Source organism: Mya arenaria, chromosome 13, assembly GCF_026914265.1.
Source record: "Mya arenaria isolate MELC-2E11 chromosome 13, ASM2691426v1".
Classification (NCBI taxonomy): Eukaryota; Metazoa; Mollusca; class Bivalvia; order Myida; family Myidae; genus Mya; species Mya arenaria.
The window spans coordinates 34,589,419-34,611,278 of record NC_069134.1 but is presented as its reverse complement, the minus strand read 5'-3'; the positions used below and the strand labels follow the sequence as shown (position 1 = coordinate 34,611,278).

General features: G+C 32.3%; 1 protein-coding gene across 1 annotated transcript; it reads left to right on the top strand.

Moving 5' to 3' along the window:
• Positions 1 to 56: 56 nt before the first annotated feature.
• On the top strand, positions 57 to 16,976 carry LOC128214081 (NIPA-like protein 2). Its single transcript, XM_052920332.1, has 11 exons — positions 57 to 224; positions 3,923 to 3,991; positions 6,224 to 6,395; positions 7,071 to 7,130; positions 7,600 to 7,652; positions 8,380 to 8,448; positions 9,550 to 9,646; positions 10,370 to 10,505; positions 11,096 to 11,248; positions 12,216 to 12,343; positions 13,606 to 16,976. Exons 1-11 carry the CDS (start codon positions 153 to 155, stop codon positions 13,812 to 13,814), a joined length of 1,218 nt encoding a protein of 405 aa, XP_052776292.1. The 5' UTR covers positions 57 to 152; the 3' UTR covers positions 13,815 to 16,976.
• The last annotated feature ends 4,884 nt before the right edge of the window (positions 16,977 to 21,860 follow it).

Sequence of the window (21,860 nt, the reverse complement as noted above, 5' to 3'; positions counted from 1 at the left end):
ATAAATGACGTTGAGTGAAGAAACGCTTGACTGCAATTCCATTGAAAGCGTTTTGAGACCATGATCATTGTTATGATAATTGCCAAACTGACGCACCATATTTTTAAGAATCATGTGAATTTGATCAATTTTTGAACACAGAATAAAAAGTCATGGCTAACGAATCAACAACTGCAGCTATTACTGCACAAACGGAATCCACAGCTGACGAGCTACACTATCAAGTGGGTAAAATTTCAACTTCCTATTTTGCGACACGATTCATTAGATTGAAATTGACAAGAATCTTGATTTTAACGTGTATGTTTTTCGAAGATTGTTTTAGCTTTTAAGTCCAAATAATTGTATATGTTGCCAGATTTTTTTATGATTTTTGATATGGCAAATTGTTTTGTACTAAAAGAGGGTAGTTTTTCCGATCGGGATTTCGGGTTAAAGCATATTGCGTCAATAAAATATCATAAAAATATGAAATATTACCACATAATGTTATTTTATATTAGTTCCGTACACAAAAAATAAATATCTAACGAATAATTATGAGTCTGATGTGTTTTTTTTATTTCATACTGTCAAAACATAACAATTTATAAACATGAAGGGCACCTGCAAGGCTGTGGTTCACAGTTTTACAACAATCGGAACACCTCAGAGATGGCAGAGGTGTTACGTTTGTATTTATAAGGTCTATCTCGAAGCGTTCTGAAGATGGCCGAGTTGTTATGATTGGCATAAATTGTTGTCTGTGTCAGTCTAGATTTGCTTTATTGGAAAGGTAAATCCTGTGTTTTAATGCATTTAAAGCTTGTTTTGAGCAAAATATCTTTGTACTAACATGGTAAAATATGTTTATAGACCTTTATTATCTATTTCAAACATAAAATACTTCTCTAAATACAATTTCAATATTTTTCAAAAACCCTGTTTTTGCACAAACCTGTTTAGACGTTAGGGATAAGAAGAATCCTGTATAACATATCTATTATTTTAGACTACTCTTGACCAATGGTGTATTACGACACCAAAGAGAAGCAGGTCAAAGGTTTGGGTACAAAAGATTTGCCAGACTGCTCAACAAAAATCACTGTACCATTTTATGAATAGTCAATAGCTATCCATAGCTAATGTTTCTCTGTTATGTCATACCGACTAAAATTAAATTTGATTTTATTTGATTCCTGACATTGTTTCGAAGTCTTGGGATTCACTGTTGGATATAACGGACTGACCGGACCAGACCATTTCCATTCCAAATCACGAATATGCATTTCTCTATTTATAGATATTTATTTAATTAATTTATTGTCTTATTAATCACAATATATTTTACTCAATGTCAGATTATAAAAGGTTATAATAATAACAACTAACATTATTATAAGCTTATTACATTAATATGCACCTTGCTACATATTATTATTTAATACATGATACATAATAAAGTTACATATAATGTGACAATATACTCACCAAAAAGAAACTCATACAGGGAAAGGGACATCAAAAAAACCTCAATTTTTTATACATGTTCAAGTCGAACAATACGCAATTATACATTTGGCCCAAATTACTTTACTATTTTTCAAAGAACCACTACGTTAAATATACATGTAGTTATATACTCGAAATTCCATATGTTAAACTGGTCTAGACCTAGGAAAAAAGTTTGAGATATCAAACATTCTGTCTTTTATACCAGTCTTTCTTTTCCGGACTGGTACCTTGGACCATTAATCTTACTCCCAGCTGGTACAGAGATTTCTGATGGTTCAGAATTGGTCCTGACTCGCCAGTCTTTTAAACCCAACCAGGCAACGCAAGGAATTTGAGTACATGGGATGAGTGTATTTTTTTTATTTTACTGTAACACCAGCTCATTGGTTAATCAAAATATATATTGGGCAATAAATACAAACTTTTGCCTTACCTAGTTCAAACATGCACTATTTTCTAACTTTGGATGTCGATTAAATTTTACCTGCCTATCCTACTCTTGTTTATGTGAATCTGAAAAATATTTGGTACGAATAGGTACGCCAATCACAGATACAAACAGATACAGCAGTAGTTTCATCTGGAAACTTCAAAGAAAATGGGACCATACCCACAGAATTAGACGTTTGTGGAGTTGTTTAACAACTTTCATCAACCTTTAAGCATAAACTCAACTGTCAGAACATCGGTGTCAATGTCCCTGAATGGGGTTAACCTGATAAATAATGTCAGAAATTTGAAATCAGTAGAAAGCAGGGTGCCCCATAAATGGCTAAATTTGCAAAAAAACAACACTCATAGTGCAGCTATGTTACACGCCAGGGTAGCATGCTCTACAGAGGGTGACTAAAAGTAAAAAAAGTACATAAAAAGGATAGTTTCATTCAAGTTTACACAAGGGTAACTATGTTATGCAAACGGAAGATGCATGCATGTTTATCAAATTTTACAATGATGTTAAATCTAAATTACAATCATGTTAAATCTAAAATAAATCTTGAAAGACACAACAAATCAAATAATAGCATGACATTTGGGGGTATTCATCACCTTCAGTGATAGTTTTAGTTGTTATTCACTTATGCTTCTTTGCCCTGAATACTGAGGGCACATAAGAACCATGCTGTTGTACACTTATGGACTTAATGGTATTGAAATGTAGGTGGGTAAATGTTCTATTCAAAATGAGAAATTAAGTTTGAACAATTTATTGAATATTGGATTGACATACTTATACACATGGATTATTTATATCACATATAATAAATGTTTATTTTACAACTTTATAAAATTTGTGTTATTCACTACCTGTTTTTAATTTTAAAATCAATAAATGTTTAAATCATAAAAAAAAAATCAGATATGAAGTACATGTAATATTAATTTTAACTATTTTGTTTGTACAGTGCATTTCTATAAAACAAAAAAAACAACGGCTGTTTTTGTATATGGAATATTTAATTTAAAAAAAGGATATTAAAATGTTATCATTTTTTAAAAGTTATTATTAACTAAAAATTTCTCCCATTAGTTATTTTGGTCATGCCACATGTAGATTTCCATGGTCCAGTTAGCAAGTTTGATTCGGATGTTTCCATTCATGTTTGTGCAGCTACATGACTTGTGTAGTTTTCTTCAAGGTAGCAGACAAAATATGTCGGGGTATAATTATGTACATAACAAGTATTATTGTAATATTATTATACATGATATGATATTATATATATGATTTATAATATACAAAAGATCACCAACTCAGATTGAAACTGCCGCATTTCTACACAAATTTCTCTGTTGTTCGATTTATCAAGAGGTTGAACAAGGTTTGAAATTTAACTATGTAACTGTAAAAGTTTATTTCCGTTTCAATGTCAAATAGGCAAATCTTTCACTAAAAAGGCATAGCCACTGTTTATGGATCAATCCCTTAACCCCAATGAAAAATTTGTATGTTCACAGCAGTATTACAATGACTTGAGCAGAGTATCCAGACACTTAGCTGGACATCAGCAGGTGATCATTCGTATGTTTGTGATACCATTTGAAAGCTGTTGACCTAGCAATGAGAGCAAAAAATAATCCACATACAATAGACACAAGTTGAGGTTTAAGAATTGGCCTCAAAATGTAACTCGGTCCATTGTATTGCATTGAGTCATTTCATGATGATCATATGATGGCTGAGATGTAAGTGTATCAGGCTCCAGCTAATAGGGTCAGACTCAGGGGATTGATGCATTTAAGGAGCTAATTGTTCCTGATGATGTCATCTATATATAAATGTCAGAGCCTTGCATAATAATTTAATGTTGTTTGTATTTTTCAGAGCCTTGTATTGGCAGAATGCTGGCTATGTGTGGGAACCTTTTGATGTCTTTGTTCCTTTGTAACTAAGCAATGGTGTTTCTATTTGTTTTGTATATTTCAGAGCCTTGTGATTGGCTGTGTTCTGGCAATATGTGGGAACCTCCTGATTTCTGTATCCCTCAACCTTCAGGTATAACTCATTTCAATTGCGTTCTATTTCTTCTATTTAAATCAGTAACTCATTTTCCATAAAACGTTAGTAACGCTTTTAGCCATAAAATATTAATTTTTGAATTAAATTTTCGAACTTAAATATGAAAACTGTGATCTGATCTTTTGTCAGCAATCTTATATCAATGGTTTCCAGACTTTGTCAGCAGTCATATATCACTGGTTCTCAAACATTTTCGCAATAATTGGCTCATTCCAAGACAAAAAATAAACATTAACTGTTGTCAAAACAGCCAATCTGTGAGTGTGCAGCTTTAATACTGCAGGTGCTCAAGCTAAATTTAAAATGGTTGTCTGAACAATGCTGATAATATATCTTTGCTGGAATACAGAACACAGTTTAATACGGTGTATAAAGTATGCGACAACATGAGTTAGTGTTGATTTAATGAATTGTTTATTTTGGTGGCGATTAGTGTATGAGAGAGTTACTTTAACATGTATTCAACAAGTGAACAGTATGCTCCAAAAAACTATTATGACCAACAAAAGAGGTAAAAAGTATTCTTTGAGTCATGATTGGTGAAGCAGACAAGTCACTGCAAATATAGTTTTTATTAGAATTTCCTAAAATTTTATATCTATTTGTTTCTTATTTCTTCTAAAGAATGCCATTTTTGGTGCATGCTTCAAGTTAACAAATTTTTTGCTTGTCATTCATGATTCCATAATTTAGTGCTCGTTCTTGATCATATTTGATCTAGGTAAAATTGATTGGAGACATTTACATTACCAACCTGGAGAGTATTTGCATAGTGTCTCTTGTGAGGGAAGCAAAGGTTATAGGGTCAATAATAATTCCAGTTAAACAAATCATTATGAAATACAACTGTGTAACATGAGAGTAAAGGAATTTGCTGATAGATATTTAGCTGATTGTTCAGAATTTTTTTTTCAAGTTAACTACATGTTTTTAACTTTTAAACATGAAATATTTAATGATGGGCTAACATATAGAAATAAACAAGTACAGTTGACTCAAATCTTAGAAATCAACCAGATCACATGTGTATCAATTGAAGTAATGATTTAAAAGTCAACAATGATGTTGTTAAAGATGTTGTTTACTTTAGCAAAGTGCTTAACAATTAGCCAAATGGCTATATTTTTTGCTTCATTTTGTTGGCAAACTGTTTGTTTTAAAGTCATTTTCTGAAATAATCAGTTTTAAAGACAATTTACAGCTCTTTTGATGACAAAATGTTAAACACAAATATTTGTGAATGGATAAGGTAAAGAAATGGCATTTCTATTTCTATTCAAGGCAACTTGCATTACTTGTTTTAGCTAGGGTCTAAAAAGGGGAGGGTTCTGCAGAAAAGGGACCAGGTGCTGGGGGGAAAGGGGCACATTGTTTCAGGCTGTGAAGAACACAAATTTTTCTTTTGACAAAAAATGTTACAAATGTGTTTGATTGAAATAATTCGAGCTTTTAACTGCCAGATGTGTTAAGTTAGTAAGTATTTTAAATGGTATTATATGTTTTAAAACAAACATACAAACTATTTGATTTTCCACTGAATTCAATTTTAACAAGGCAGAAGGCTGGTCTCTTTGAGGGCTGAAAGCTGCTACCTTAAAAGGGCAGGGCGCAGCACCCTCCTGTAACTCTTTGGCTTAAACACGAAATTCACAAAACGTTAATGAATAATCTGAATGTTAAAATTATTAAAAAATCAAAACAGTTTACAGGGCTTCCATTAAGAATTTGAAACTGAAAGTATGAACTTACTGTCCATCAATTTAGGAAGTTTTTCACTAAAATTTGGAAGTTTAAGACTTCCGAATACAATATCTTCTCCACTATTTTTCAACTAGTATATTAAAATATCAAATTATTTGCAACTTCATCATGCCAAATACACAGACTTATATTATTATAATGTATTTTACTTAAAAAAGTCAATTGAAATTGTGACCATACAAGTAATATTGACCCAAGGTTTTGATATTATGAACTTCCAAGCTTTCATCTTTGGAAGTTTTATCAAAATGATTGAAGTTTTGGTAGTTCCAATGAGTCAATTTTGGAAGTTTTAACCCATTTCTAGGGAGTAATATACTTCCAAACTTCCTTTAACGGAAGCCCTGAGTTTACTATTCATATAAGTATGTGATTCAATGTGAACCCATTCATAAATAACCAAAATTTATAAACCAATTTAAAATAAAAGACATAATTCTCTTTCAGAAATACACCCACATGAAAAATGAAGAGCTTGAGGTAAAGATTCACTATACCCGCAACCCTCTGTGGTGGGCAGGCGTGTCTATGATGATAATTGGGGAGGTCGGGAACTTCTCCGCGTATGGTTACGCTCCTGCCTCGCTCGTTGCTCCGTTAGGGACCACCACCGTTATAGGTAATGATGATTTGCTAACTCAATCCTCATGATCAAATAATCTAAAAGTAGGGCGAATGGTTTAGACGTGTTGGTTTTCACCTTTAACCCAAGAGGGTTCAATCCTCACCAGGGCCCAATATCTTGAAACTTTTTTAGTCTATTATAGCAGGATTACGATAAGCTCGCTATTTTTGTTTTTGTGTAATATTTACTTCTTTAAGAGTTATATACTTAAAATAGGAATGATTTTTATGGTAATTACAATAAATCATTTTTCATTTAACGAAATTCAATTAAAGTATTTATTTTGGTGATTTGAATTAAGCAACTTAAGCCTGTTCAAGTTAAGAATTTTCGAGAATTTGGGGCCAGGAATACTTTCTCATGGCCTCTCAAAATAAGCACAGAGCTGGTTCTGTATAGGAAACAGATCTAGACTCAAGAGTGATTTTATAAGCTATCAGCTTTCATCGAAATCAAGCTGAAATACATTAGTATCAACTAATTGACCTGAATTATTTTTTATCATGATAAATATAACAATTTTTTTATTGTGACAAATTTTAAGACTATTAAGATAATTACACTGGAATATTTTAATTCCACATGTTTCTTGGCTCAGAATTGCTTATCTGAATTTAAGATATATTCACGGTTTATCGTGATTGAATTTATTTCTTGAATATTTTACAGCCAACATGTTCCTGGCAGCGATATTTTTAAAAGAAAAGATAGGACCAGAAAATTTATTTGGTAAGTACATGGTGGCGATTAAATTTTATCATATCATAATTGACCTATATATATATATATATAATATAATAACTCTTGACATGATGTCTTAAGCAAATAGGATTGAACATGTATGTGCTATATAGCGACACTTCATGAATTTAGCGCTGGAAATATCATTGAGATTTTATTATATGAATTGAATATCCCATTTGTGGTTACTGAATAACAAAAAAGGTAAACTCGTTTTCTAAACTTAAATGTGAACTCTATTTTAGATCATATCTTTCATTTCCAGCTAACGAATGACATATAATAAGAACCATGCTTTATAGAAGAACCATGCTTTATAGTTTAGAAATTCAGCTTTGAAACTTAACAGACATGATGTAATAATTTGGTTCCACACCTGCTGAAAACATGTTATAATCTAAGATCATAGATGGTTAGAACATATTGTATTATTATTATTAATTTTGCTTGCTTTCAGGTTCTGCCCTTGCTGTGGTCGGGGCCATCTTGGTTGTTGGATTTGCCCCAAAGGTAGGTCTTGAATTAGGTGTCATCTTTTAGGCCAAATAGACCATTATGGTAAGTTATTGAAGTGATAAAAGTATCACTATTATAGGAAAAAGCTAGTTTTTAGCTCTACTGGCCAAAGGCTTATGCAATGATGTGGTGTTTGCCGTCTGTGTTTACTTCTGTAAACAATTGCTTGTGAACACAATACATTCTTCAGTTTTGATTGTATCTCAATAAAATTCACACATTAGTTAGATATCCTTGAGACCTTGGTTCCTTTTTTGAACCAGCCAGTTCCGCCTATGTATGACTGGCCTATGGCGCTTGAAATGTTGTGGCCGTTGCAAAAAGTATACTCTAAGGCAGACAACTTGTATAGAGAGTTATGTATTATTGTAGTGTTACTCTCCCTTTGCCCTTTGTAAAACAATATTTCACTGATTGCGTCCCTTTGAACGTGGGTTCAGGATATTGCCTATTTCTAGTACTATGTACATGCTTTTGATTAAAAAATACCAAAAAAAAGTCATGCCAGTAGAGCGTTGACCTCATGAGCGTCTTGTTTTATTTAGTGGCTTTGTTTTCAAAACATTTCATAGATTTTATATGTTTAAAAATCATAATTTTTGAATTGTTTTGAAGTGCATAATTCTTCTTATTGAAATGAAATTATACATTGTACATGCATAATTGTTTTCTGTCACTTGCAATAAGTGTTGTATTTGTAAATGTGTTTTCTCAATTTCAGAAAGAGAAGATTCTCGATGGAGCATTGTTACAAACACATTTGAAAAACATAGGATTTATAGTTTATACAGTAAGTACTTACAAATATTTCTGTCAGAGTTGATCTGTGCGTTAAAAACCCTGTGTACTTTCTGTGGGCGTGGCCTAAAATTTCCCGCTCTTTCTACTTGTCAACTTTCCCAAAACAGGATAGTGCTTGTGTGATTAAGGCAAATGCTTAATGAAAAGAAAGGCTGCCCTCCGCTATCTGAGAGTATCTTGCTGTGGTGATTGTTCAAATTTCAAACAAACCTATGTATATATATATATATATATATGTAACTATATAAATAATAAAGCAATAAAGACAATAACTCATCAATCCTTATGTAATGAAGGTTGCACAGAATATATAGTTTGCATCAAATTGAATAAGGCCTTACCAAATTTATATGTAAAGCTTTTGGGTTCTTATCCACTAATGTCCACTAATGTCTAGAGTCTCAGTTTGAGGCTCCGGTTCAGAAAACTAAATTTTTAATTGTTTCTAAACTAATGTTACTCTTTTTTACAAAACATGTCAACTTGATTGTAGGACAGATTATTTTAACAGGTACAATACTTATTAGAATCTCTGCTCCTGTAATAGCATTTTTATAACAAAATTTTGATCTTGCTTTTCTGAGTTTGGTTTGAGATTCAAGTGAATACAAGCCCAGATTTTATTTCAAAAACCTACCTACCAGGTAGGTTAAAAGAAAGTGTTTTGGTCAGGCCAAGTTTTTAGAGCTTTCACCAGAATACTTTTTCTATGGGAAAACTTTAATACTAGTGTCTTTGCATATTTGAGAGTTTGATTTCCAGAGAATTTTCCTTGCGGAACTGATGAAACTGTCTCAGAAATTATTCATTATTGCGAGACATTTCTAGCAAAATCACCCACAGTACACAATAAAGCATAGCGCCATATTGTATCTGGGGCATCTAACAACGATCATTATAAGGCTGAGAGAATTGTCTAGTGACATAGGTGTCAGTATGGTACTGGTTTCTACCCAGGAAACAGACTTAGGTGTTACTCTAGCTGCTATCAGCTTTCTTCACAATCAAGCTGAAGAACTGGTATAAACTGAAATAAACTAAGCCAAATTACTACCATAACATTTTTTTCTGTATTTTTTCATGTTTTTAGTGTGTAGAGCTTGCAGCCTTGACGGGCCTTTTAATACTGCTACATCTCTATAAAATGACGAGGGTTGTCATTTATCTATCTATTGTCGCCATTATAGGTAAGAAAACACTTCTTTAAAACTCCTGAACACTCCTACGCACAGGGTACAGAATGTAGTAAAATCAGTACTCTATATGCTTTACATATATTGCTATCCCTGAGCCAATTTCTGACCACTGTGCACAAGAGTGTGAAGACAATGATTGATTGCTTTTAAGATAGTGTTTAATATTTTATAATCACAGAGGCTGCGTATTATGCTCAATTTTGTTATCTTCTTTTACAAACTGAATTGTAAAAACAACAACACCAGGGTTGCAAAACTGAACTCGAAATATCTTCTGTGTTTGTTTTTTCAGTTCAGGGGGATAAATCAACATTTATTAAAGTGATGGGAGTTATGGGCCTTGTTATACATTTGAAAAGTTTCTCTGACTCAGTGTTCCAAGTTTTAATTAGAATAACATGAAGCAATTTTGTGGTTAGGTTCAAGCTTTAAGTTTTTACACTTGGGCTGTGACAATACTTTGACTCATTAACTTCAAATAAACACAACAGCTCAGGATTGCATAACTTTAATCTAAGTCAGTTTGTATGTGCATCCGCTTCATCTTATTTTTATAATATCTTTTCTGATCACTAATTAAAAACAAGTTGTCAAGTTTTAGCCCTTTCCTGATCCAATAACAGTCTGATGTTGTTTACTGATGGACAGGTTTACTCATATTTATCCTGAGGTATTTCATGTATGACCATAATCTTTTTATATATATATTTCCAGCTTCATTTTCGGTGATATCTGCTAAGGCTGTTTCAAGCATGATCCAGCTAACGTTTGCGGGCGACTCGCAGTTGAAGTACTGGTCCCTTTACATTATGATCTTTATCATGTTTTCAACAGCAATACTGCAAGTCAAGTAAGTTCAAGTGATTCTTGTATTTAAAGTCAATTTTTAATTATTCAAGACATTCAATTGAAACTTGGTACATATTTTACTGGTGTCAATATGTACAGATGTTGCTAGGCATTTAACTCTGGCTGTAATAATTGCTGAGTTATGCCTGAAAAAGACAGACCAGTGTTAGCAATTGCTGCGCATCACTCTTGTTTATAATTGTTAGACTTTTCAAATTTCCATATTGAAATAATCACAAATAAAGGATGGTTAAATCATAAGTGTATTCTCAAATTTACACATTCCATGTCAATTTGTTTTTAACTCAGATTACCAGCATGCACATACAATGTTATTTATCATATTGACCCTAAGTTGATTTTTATTGTATTTTATGGGTTAAACTTAGTGCATTCAACTCCTAAATAAACTCTGATTCATGGTGAATGGCATTTTGCTTGCAATCAAATGGGTATTTGGTCATGTCACTGAAAAAAACAACAATTAAATCTCTGCCTATAATTATTTTTGTAACGAGAATGAGAATTACGATGTGGCACACAGAATTTCAGAAATTTTAATACCTTTAAAATATCATTGCTTATTTTCAGATATTTAAATGCAGCAATGAAAAAGTTTGAGTCCACTATCGTGGTGCCGACAAACTTTGTCTTCTTTACCATCAGCGCGATCATTGCTGGAATTGTGTTCTACAGGGAGTTCTGGGGAATGACAGCATTAGAAATATTCATGTTCCTGTTCGGGTAATTCAAGCTAGATTTTGTATGTTACATGTACATGTATATATAGTGAAGCTTAGTGATTTTTAAGTAGTTTTCACAAAGCGTGCAAAAAAAGCTCCTTTAGTCTATTTTATTTTTCAAAATTGTAAACATGTACTTATTACTGTACTGTGTATAAACATTCTCAATAACTGAAAAGTGAAGGTGAAAATGTTAGTAATGAAATTGAATGTTTGATTTCATATGAAATATCTACCAAATTGGCTTTGTGTTTTTACATAACTTTTCAGTTTTAGATAATAAGTAACATACCTTGTTACTGATTAATACATAAGAATAGAATAAAGTAGTAAATCATTAAACATATCCTTCATATTGTTTTAAATTTCTTTAAAGATCCTTCTTTGGGATACTTGTATCTTGGCTGTTGGTCGTCTGTATTTTTTCATATAAAAAACTTTGGAGCTTAGGTTCCATGTCATCGGCACCAGTTAAATGCAAAGAATTTTACTTTGGCCATAACTCAAAAACCGTTGGTATTCACATGAAACTTGGTACGCATGTTACCAGAGACAAAACCAACATGTATTGAAAGGCTTATAACTCTGTCTTTAATTAATCTCCAGTTAAAGCACCTTTTTTACTGAAAAAAAACAACAGCAGAATTCAAGGGGTGAATGCAAAAAGGTTCTAAGAGACATTAAATAAAGAATAAGATAGAACATTTTCACTTTCACCCCTCGAGATGAGCATTGATGTTCGTTCCGCATCGCTCTTCTTGTTAGGATTAGTTTAGGCAACACTTATGTTTCTTCCTTGACGATAAGAGATTTTTGGTAAAATTATACAACTTTAAAAATATACCTGAGGTGATGAAATCACCATGTTATTGAAAATAATCTTTTTGGCAAAATCAAGGCCATGACAGCAGTATTTTGTCATGTTTTACGGTATTTGAGATAACGCATCCATGTTTTTTACACCCCAGATGCTGCCTCTCATTTGTTGGTGTGTATTTTATCGTGGCGGGTCGAAAAATCCCTGCTGCAATTGTCGAAGCCACACATGCAACGCCAGGGGAACCCCCTGTGTCTATAGCTTCCAAGATTTTTCCAGGTATTTTTGGTCAGTTTATAATACAATTTTTATTTTTTTGTGTGGGTATTGTGAATGTATATCATCTTCAGTTTGTTTGTTTTTCGAAGGGAAAAGTGATAAGGTATGTCTATATTTTAGCCAAGAAGCCATTGCCATCAGTTGACTGAACTATTTTGTTAAGTTTTGATTGTTGATCATCTGTGACGTATACTTAACTTAACAAGCACAGAGTTTGACTTACTTGTTATTTTATCACTTCTTACAAGTTTTGAACATAACTATAGTTCATGTTTAAATATGAGTGTCATGAATTACAGGAACAAAACATTTTTCTCCCTACCATGGTGAATGGCTGCTACGATGTATGTGTGCAGTTATGTTGCACATGCTTTCATTCCCTTTCTATACTAGCAGAAAAAACAACAACTGTGCATGACTTGCCTTTCCTTGTGCCCCCAAACAGGGTTTATTTTTGAATTATCAACTACTGGGATTGTCCCTGTATTTCTCATGTTGTTTTTGAAACTTATGAAAGTAGGATTAACTTTTTATTTTGCTGATAAACGTTGTTTAATAAAATTATGGACAATATCAATGCAACTCATAAACAGATAGTGACCCTCTCATAACATATGAAAATTTTAAGATTTATATCATCTGTTAAAGTTACTATGGTGAAAGTTTCTTAAACCTAAGGTATATACCACAGTTCTTATTTATTCTGCTAGTAAGTTTCTTTTGTTCTTTGCGATTACGATACGTTCCATTCTGCTTGGAATTTTATCAATTTGTCAGTGTAGTCAGTTTTTATTTGTATTTTTATTAAGAAAAGAATGTACCAGTATGCAGTTCTTACCTTTCTGTTAATAAAGGCATAGAGTTTTAATTTAGTGAGAGAAATTAATTGAAACATTTATGTCTACCTAAGTACATGTATATCTTTAGTTAACACCAATGTTAACATATTTTAACTATATTTCTGGCTGGAGCATCTATTAGAATATAATCATTTGAATTCTTTGTAATATTGTGCCCCAACTAATGAACTAATGCATAAATATATCTGTTAACTCCAAATCCAGTCATTGATTGTTTCATTGAAATTATATTCATTAAATTATTAAAATATGCTTTACTTCTACTTCAACTTCATATAATGCAGTTTCACTATTACAATTTCAGCCATTATTATATGAATCTTGTTTTTCAATCAAATTTATATTCCATGAAAAATGAGGAAAAAAAATATCATAATGAATGTTTGATTTCTTCCATTTCAGCCTGGTTGTTAGCCACTATGAACGTTGGCAAGGTTCAGCCATCCGGTTACGTGAGCCACATCTCGGATGAGCAGGACGAATCCCGGCGGCCGTTTGTTGCCGCTGATGGCGCGGATTCCGACTCATCCCAGGATACTTTGTACACAACATACAAACCTGAAGCCAATGGAATTAATGGCAATATGAACTATGGGACTGATGAGCAATGACTATAGGGTGAAGGTTTTTGAAAGGTTACATTCAACTAAAATTTTTGGTGGTGATGAATCTGATGATGGTAGTTTTAGAAGGGTTTTTGATTGTCTTCAATCAATGTGGATGTGAGAAACAGTATTGTGATTTGTTGTACTGTTTTCAAATGCATGTTATTGTTTTGCTGTTGATATTATAGTTATCTATCAATGTTTTGTTTACGAAATATGTTATACTTATGTCAAGGTCCAAATGGCCAACTTATTTGCATTTTTACTTAAATTTGAATGTTGTGGCTTTGTTTACTTAAGGTTATACAAGATACAATTGTAAAGATATGTTACTGAATTTTACTTACTTAATTTTTAAGCATAATAAGATTTCATATATAAAACAAATTCTGATTGCATTCCAACAATTATACTTTATTACAATGTACAATTAAATATTCAATCAGACAGAGGGAAATGTTGGTCTTACTGCCATGACCTGTAAATTCTACTAGGTCCTTGTAAAATTCCTATGGGTTCGTTCCGTCTCACCGACATAAAATGCCAAACTTTGATAAAAAAAAAAAATCTGGCTTTTTTGTAGGGGTAATTAAATTAGACGCACCATTTTGCACCTTAATTGTACTTGCGTTTTTTTCATAGTACAGTGGAAACTCACTAAACCGGATCTCCACAAAACCGGAATCCTCGGGATACCGGACATTTTTCAGAGTCCCGGTTTTTCCCTTCTATTTTCAATGTAAAAAATCCCTACAAAACCGGAACCCCGGAATTCCGGATATCGGACAAAAAATCATGAAAATTTGTTAGTTGTCACTGTAATTTTACCTCACAAAACCGGACGTTTATTTGTTCAAACATGTCAAAATAATTTTGTGTATTAGGAATTCGCGAATCGCGTATCACTTTGTTTTGGTAGCCGGTGCGTTGTTAAATATTACACCTGTGATGTTGTGTTAACTCGATAATCGATAATGATGGTTGCGCTGTGGATTGACTGTCGCGCGATAATCAAACTTGTGAAAAGAAAATTGATTGAAACATTAATTTGTTTGTTGCAGAAAATAAAGAACTAGAAACTGTTATTTAGTGATCATTTTGGAGGGTTGTTTTATCTAAAGATTTCTATGATTGAATCAAATTAGATCGGTGCGTTAATTAAACTATCAAACATACTAAACAAGCATTAAATTACGCGAGTTGTTTTATTTCAAGACTTGGAGAAAAGATGATTATAAAAACGCAGAAATGTTAAATTATGCTTAACACTTTTGCAAGTGCTTTAATCATGTCTCAACCTCCATCTAAACGTCGGAGAATTGAACTGTCCCTAGAGGACAAAAGCCTTTAAAGGTTAACTCAGTTAATATTTTGAGTAAACTTACTCCGTACATCAAATCCTCACTTAACCGGAATCCTCACTAAACCGGAAATTTTGCCCAGTCCGGACCTTGTCCGGTTTAGTGAGTTTCCACTGTACTATTATAATTGTTTTTTGAAGGAAAATTACTTAGTGTTTTAAACGAAAATGAAAAACATATTGAATAGATTATTTCATCTGAATCTACGAACAATTTACAACGTTAAATGAAATTTTTAAAAAATGGTGTAATAGGTGTCAAGTGTGTTTTGTACTCAAATTACTTTGCGCTAAAACATTCTGAATCAAGCCTTGAATGCATTACTAAAAATATGGACACAGAAGCAATATTTCACAATATTTTTTTTTCTATCTTCATTAATAGATTTTACCGATTTGAAATGGAGAAAAAATATTTTTATCTTGAAAACGTTCCAGTTCTGTAATAGTTTTGTGAATTCATTGTTACTGCACATTTGGACATTTTGTTAATCTTTTTGGGTTTTAAATCTGTTAGTTTTAAATGGCATATATTTTTTTGGAATGACAAAATTTTAGATGCTGTAAGACCACATGACTGACACCTTTCCCGAACTTTCATGATGTCTACAATTACATGCACTTAATTATTCAGATGTTTTGTTTTGTTTTTGTTTGGTCGAATACCTTGTGATATATGTATATATATAGTTAATATAAAATTATGTAAATAGTGAATTATTCATTTGAGAAATAGGTCTGGACGGTATAGCATACATGTATATAATTATATTATAATTATCAAATTGGAGTTTAAAATGTTATGTTTGTTAAACATATGTTACTGATATTATGCAGCATGTTTTGATGGGAAAACATTTTATAGAACTGGCATCAATTGAACATAAAAAAGCTTAGTTAGAACTGGCAACAATTGAACATTAAAAAGCATAGCTAGTAAACAATAACTCCAGACTTGCTGCTTCATTTACATGGAAACACCTGGGATCCGTTTCATCAAGAATACAAGTAGCAATTTTGTAATATTCAAAATTTATTCCACAAACTGAATAACTCAACCGATTCTTGGATGAAGCAAATGGATAATAATATAGATAGGCAGCGTTTAATATGGATGTGATATGTGGAAGAATTGTTGATACTGTTGATAATTGTTGTCAGGGCTGTGAGCAGGATTTTGTGAAAAAGAGGAATAGAACGCCAGAGGTCTATCATGGTAAACAACTAGTTTATTGAAATCTTGTGACTGCCCATTTGCTAATTTCATCTGCAATGAAAGCAGGAGGTACTTGCATTGACAGAACCTTATACATTTTTGCCAATCATTATAACCTTATAATGTTCCCTACATACACCAAATGTTCTCTGTGAATTATTATTAATTCCAAAATGGTCGTACTGTGTTAGTAATGATACCATTTATTATTTAAGGTCAATTGACGTCAGCTATATCTTTGTTATTATTTTATATTTTCTTAATCTGTTAAGAGATATGTAAATTTCTTGTTTTTCATCACCTGTTAAAAGCATTAAATAACCTTTGATGAAAGGAAAATTGAAATATAAGACTTCCATTTGTAAACTTTATTTATTGTTAAAATATGTTATTATTGAAATGTGTCTTAATTGTATGCATGTAAGAGAATATATAATATATCAGACACAGTGTTACAGAAAACTTAAAGTGAAATGTTGCAGATAATATTGATTTTCATGTTATGTAATTTATGTCAATATTCCATCAGATGTTTGGGCAAATGCATGTGTATGCTGTTTTTTGCATGCTGTAATAAACATTGTTTGTCATATATTGGGTTGATAGTTCAGACCTTTGAAAACATTAACAGCAGGATTAGCAACATCTTTGTGCAGCTGAAACAGTTGTCTTTAATCAAGCACAGCTGAAACAGTTGTCTTTAATCAAGCACAGCTGAAACAGTTGTCTTAAATCAAGCACAGCTGAAACAGTTGTCTTAAATCAAGCACAGCTGAAACAGTTGTCTCAAATCAAGTACAGCTGAAACAGTTGTCTCAAATCAAGCACAGCTGAAACAGTTGTCTTAAATCAAGTACAGCTGAAACAGTTGTCTCAAATCAAGTACAGCTGAAACAGTTGTCTTAAATCAAGCACAGCTGAAACAGTTGTCTTAAATCAAGCACAGCTGAAACAGTTGTCTTAAATCAAGCACAGCTGAAACAGTTGTCTTAAATCAAGTACAGCTGAAACAGTTGTCTCAAATCAAGTACAGCTGAAACAGTTGTCTCAAATCAAGTACAGCTGAAACAGTTGTCTCAAATCAAGTACAGCTGAAACAGTTGTCTTAAATCAAGTACAGCTGAAACAGTTGTCTCAAATCAAGTACAGCTGAAACAGTTGTCTTAAATCAAGTACAGCTGAAACAGTTGTCTCAAATCAAGTGCAGCTGAAACAGTTGTCTCAAATCAAGTACAGCTGAAACAGTTGTCTCAAATCAAGTACAGCTGAAACAGTTGTCTCAAATCAAGTACAGCTGAAACAGTTGTCTCAAATCAAGTACAGCTGAAACAGTTGTCTCAAATCAAGTACAGCTGAAACAGTTGTCTCAAATCAAGTACAGCTGAAACAGTTGACTCAAATCAAGTACAGCTGAAACAGTTGTCTCAAATCAAGTACAGCTGAAACAGTTGTCTCAAATCAAGTACAGCTGAAACAGTTGTCTCAAATCAAGTACAGCTGAAACAGTTGTCTCAAATCAAGTACAGCTGAAACAGTTGTCTCAAATCAAGTACAGCTGAAACAGTTGTCTCAAATCAAGCACAGCTGAAACAGTTGTCTCAAATTGTCTTGGTTATGCTGCAGATTATAAATGTATGCATGAAACTTCCAGGGCTGAAGAGATCCAAAAATTAACAACAATGATATTAACAACATTTTAAACTTTAAAAAAGTTCTGAACAATCGACCTAATGTATGAGCAGAAAGCATTCAGTTCAAGCTTTGCTACTCTACTAGGTTATTGGTTTATAATTTGTAAGAAAATAAATTCATATCAGTTTGACCAAAAAGATATTGTGATACATTTGACATCATTGGTACATTTTCATCTGATCGATTATCAAAATGTAGTCTAGTTGGCTAGTTGTCTAGCTGGCTATTGGTCTAAGTTTCTAGTCTTGGTCTTAGTGGCTAGTGATCTACTTGGCTATTGGTCTAGGTGGCTAATGGTCTAGTTGGCTAGTGGTCTTAGTGGCTAGTGATCTAGTTGGCTATTGGTCTAGGTGGCTAATGGTCTAGTTGGCTAGTGGTCTAGGTGGCTAGTGATCTAGTTGGCTATTGGTCTAGGTGGCTAATGGTCTAGTTGGCTAGTGGTCTAGGTGGCTAGTGGTCCAGTTTGCTAGTGGACCATAGGTCTAGTTGGTTTGTGATGTAGTGGTTTATTTGCCTGCCTCTCACCCAAGACATTGTGGCAACTTCCTATTGACCTCTCAAAATGGACAACACCACTGGTATGAACCCAGAAAAAGGTCTAGAGCACGATTCTATACCTTAAAAAGCTGATAGCTTTCGTCCCAATGGAGCTAAAAGAAATAATTATAAACTAAGAGAATACCACAGTCATCTTAATCTTAGAAAACTGTATGTTTACCCAAACATGTAGCCATTCATCAAAACTCAAGTATTGTGGGTATATAAGGTTAAAACTTTGGGTTCCAATGTTTTGTGTTTTTGTACTAACAGAAAAAGAAAAGGATTGCTTTGAATTCTGGAAATATCGGGGCATATATCATTAGGAGATACAAGTCGTAAATTACATAACTTTAGATATGTATGGATGTCACAGAAGGCAACAAGTCTATTTTTTATTACTGATTTGCTTTGATCTTTAAAGCTGCACTCTCACAAATTGAAAGTTTTGACCTTTTTTATTATTTTTGTCTCAGAATCAGCTCATTTTGGCATCAATGCCTTCAATTCAGTCATAAAAGATAACTCACAATAGAACAGATATCAACTGTTAGGAAAACTGCCAAAAATTTATTTTTTGTTATAACCTTAGTAGCGCTTTTAGCCATAAGACATCAATTTTCGAACGTAAATATGAAAAACTGCGATCTGGTCTTTTGTCAGCAGTTTAATATCCCTGGTTCTCAGACATTTACGCAAAAATTGGCTCATTCTAAAACAAAATAAAAAAGTTGTCAAAATGGTCCATCTATGAGAGTGCAGCTTTAATACTGCTTAATTCATTCAAAAATATATACATGTATATCATAAATACAACACAGGTGATTGCACTTTGCCACTAAGATCTTTGAGTGGTTTCAATATGAACTTTATATGGTGTACATGTAGATAAAACTTGGGAATTAATTATAAGGAGTTAAACAACACCTACATCTTGGGTCAATTTGGTAAAATGAATAAATACGCAAGTTTATGTTCGGAACTCTGTGATTTTGTTGTACTGTTGTCGTACACTTTTTACTTTTCACACAATATTGTGTGCAACTTTTTCCACAGGGTAAAATGTATCATAGATTGTTGTTAACCAGAATCTATATGTAACTGGAATTGTTGTAAGGTATCTCGGCCTAATTTCTCCAAGTTTAAGTCCCGTATAACAGGATTAAGCTATGCTCATTATTTTTGTTTTGACCTAATTTGTGTAATATTCATATTTTGAAGAGTTTTTAAGACTTAAATTAAATTACGTTTATGATGATCAGTATAAACTCTTTTATTATGTAAAATTCATTTTTAGTAAGCATTTTGACAAAATGAACAAAGAGACTTAAAGATTGTTATGCTTAAACTTTATCAAGAAATTAGGCCCTCAAAGTGATTACTCAAAAAAACTTAAGCATAACGAGTTTAAATCTTTTATTTCATATAGACGAATTCCTTCTATATACTTGATTTTACATAACAAAAATTTATCAATTATGATTATCATTATTATAATTTCTGTAAAAAGTCTCAAGTCTTTAAAATGGGAAAATTACATAAATTATACCAAAATGAAAATATTGAGCTCAGCTTAATCATGTTATAAAGGACTTAAGCTTTTTTCGAGAAAATAGGCCCAGATGTACATGTATATAAGCTTATCATTTTATGGAGCCTTGGCCCCACCCAATTCTTGAAACATCTGAAGAGTTATGAAAGACTTTTAAAGAAAATAATGTGTGAGATAAAAAAAGATAAACTACTTTTTGTTTTATAAAGTCATAATTAAGTAAGTAATTTTGCTATATGAAATAAGGTACTTAAGTGAGCTAAGCTTAAGGATTTTTGAGAAATAATAAGACCTTAGTATAATGAATGTTTGTCACGATTCATTTCATCTGGATAGATTAGATATTTAATTACTTATAATATGTTGAAAGTAAACTTATTAAGTACTGCTATGGTAAACATTGTCAGTTTGTAAGCATTTTTTTTCTATTCATGGTTAGTGTATTAAATTGATATGGTCATTTTTTTATTTAGAATTTGTAACACTTTTCATTCACATATAAAAATTCAGGGATGAAATTTTGGCATTCGTTGAATCTTACTTTAATAAACTTTTTTATTTGTTTTTTATGTTGTCTAATCTAATTCAGAGATAAAATTTTGGCATTCGTTGAATGTTACTTTAATAAACTTTTTTATTTGTTTTTTTATGTTGTGTAATCTACATATTTATGTACAATATTCATAGACGTTATGAGGGTTGTAAACTGCTTAAGCCAAAGATACATGTTAGTTCACCATCATGATTGTTGTGTCACATGCAAATTGTAGGCTTTCAGAAAGTACTAGAAAAAAAATATGTTAACCTCATAATGAACTAACAATTAAAAACAATACAGTCAATGAATTAAAGTAGACTTCATAAATATTCACAGTATGTTTGTGATGTTATACTAACTGAGTGATTGAAATTATACACGAGGTGGCCATTTTATCCACCAGTGTACAACAAAATATTGTAACATCAGGAAATTCAGTTCAATACTCAACGTGTGTCCGGAATCGAAAAAAGACTTCAACTATTTAATTAAAATAAACCTAGTTTAACATTTTCACTCTTACTTTTTGTTGAGAACGTATGATGGCGCCCAATGAAGCATTAAGCTTGAGTTACCATATGTATAATAATAATCATGATGCATGGGTGCAGTGTTTTGTATCATATTGTTGATCAAATGTCACCTTTTTCAAGCTTACAGTGCAAAAAGTAGCCTGCGTATGTTGAAATATGGATTTTGTTTCGCCTACAAAGGGGTCAAGCCATAATGCAGCCATTATAGGGCAAGGGCAGACCTTTATAAACTCAACAACAACAACAGCCTACAGTGCATGGCTGACATATAGGAATTCTTTGTCCAGTTACTTTAACATTTAACTGTTGTTTCTGATCAACTATCTTTTAATGATTTTGTTTGGAGTCTTCAAACTTGGTATGCACCTTGGTCATGGTCAGTAGATAACCCATATTTTAGGGTCAGGAGGTCATGATGACCTTTACTAGTGCTTACAGACATCTGATTCCTGGTATTCTAGTTATCAATCAGCATGTTTCTTATTCTTAATTAAGTAGCTTGTCAGAATCACTGCATCAATGAAAGTAAAGCAAATAGTCTCCAGTATGGTACAAATATAATTAGGAGATATTTCAAATTTGATTGAATGGAATCTCATTATATTAGCGAAAATAAATCCATTG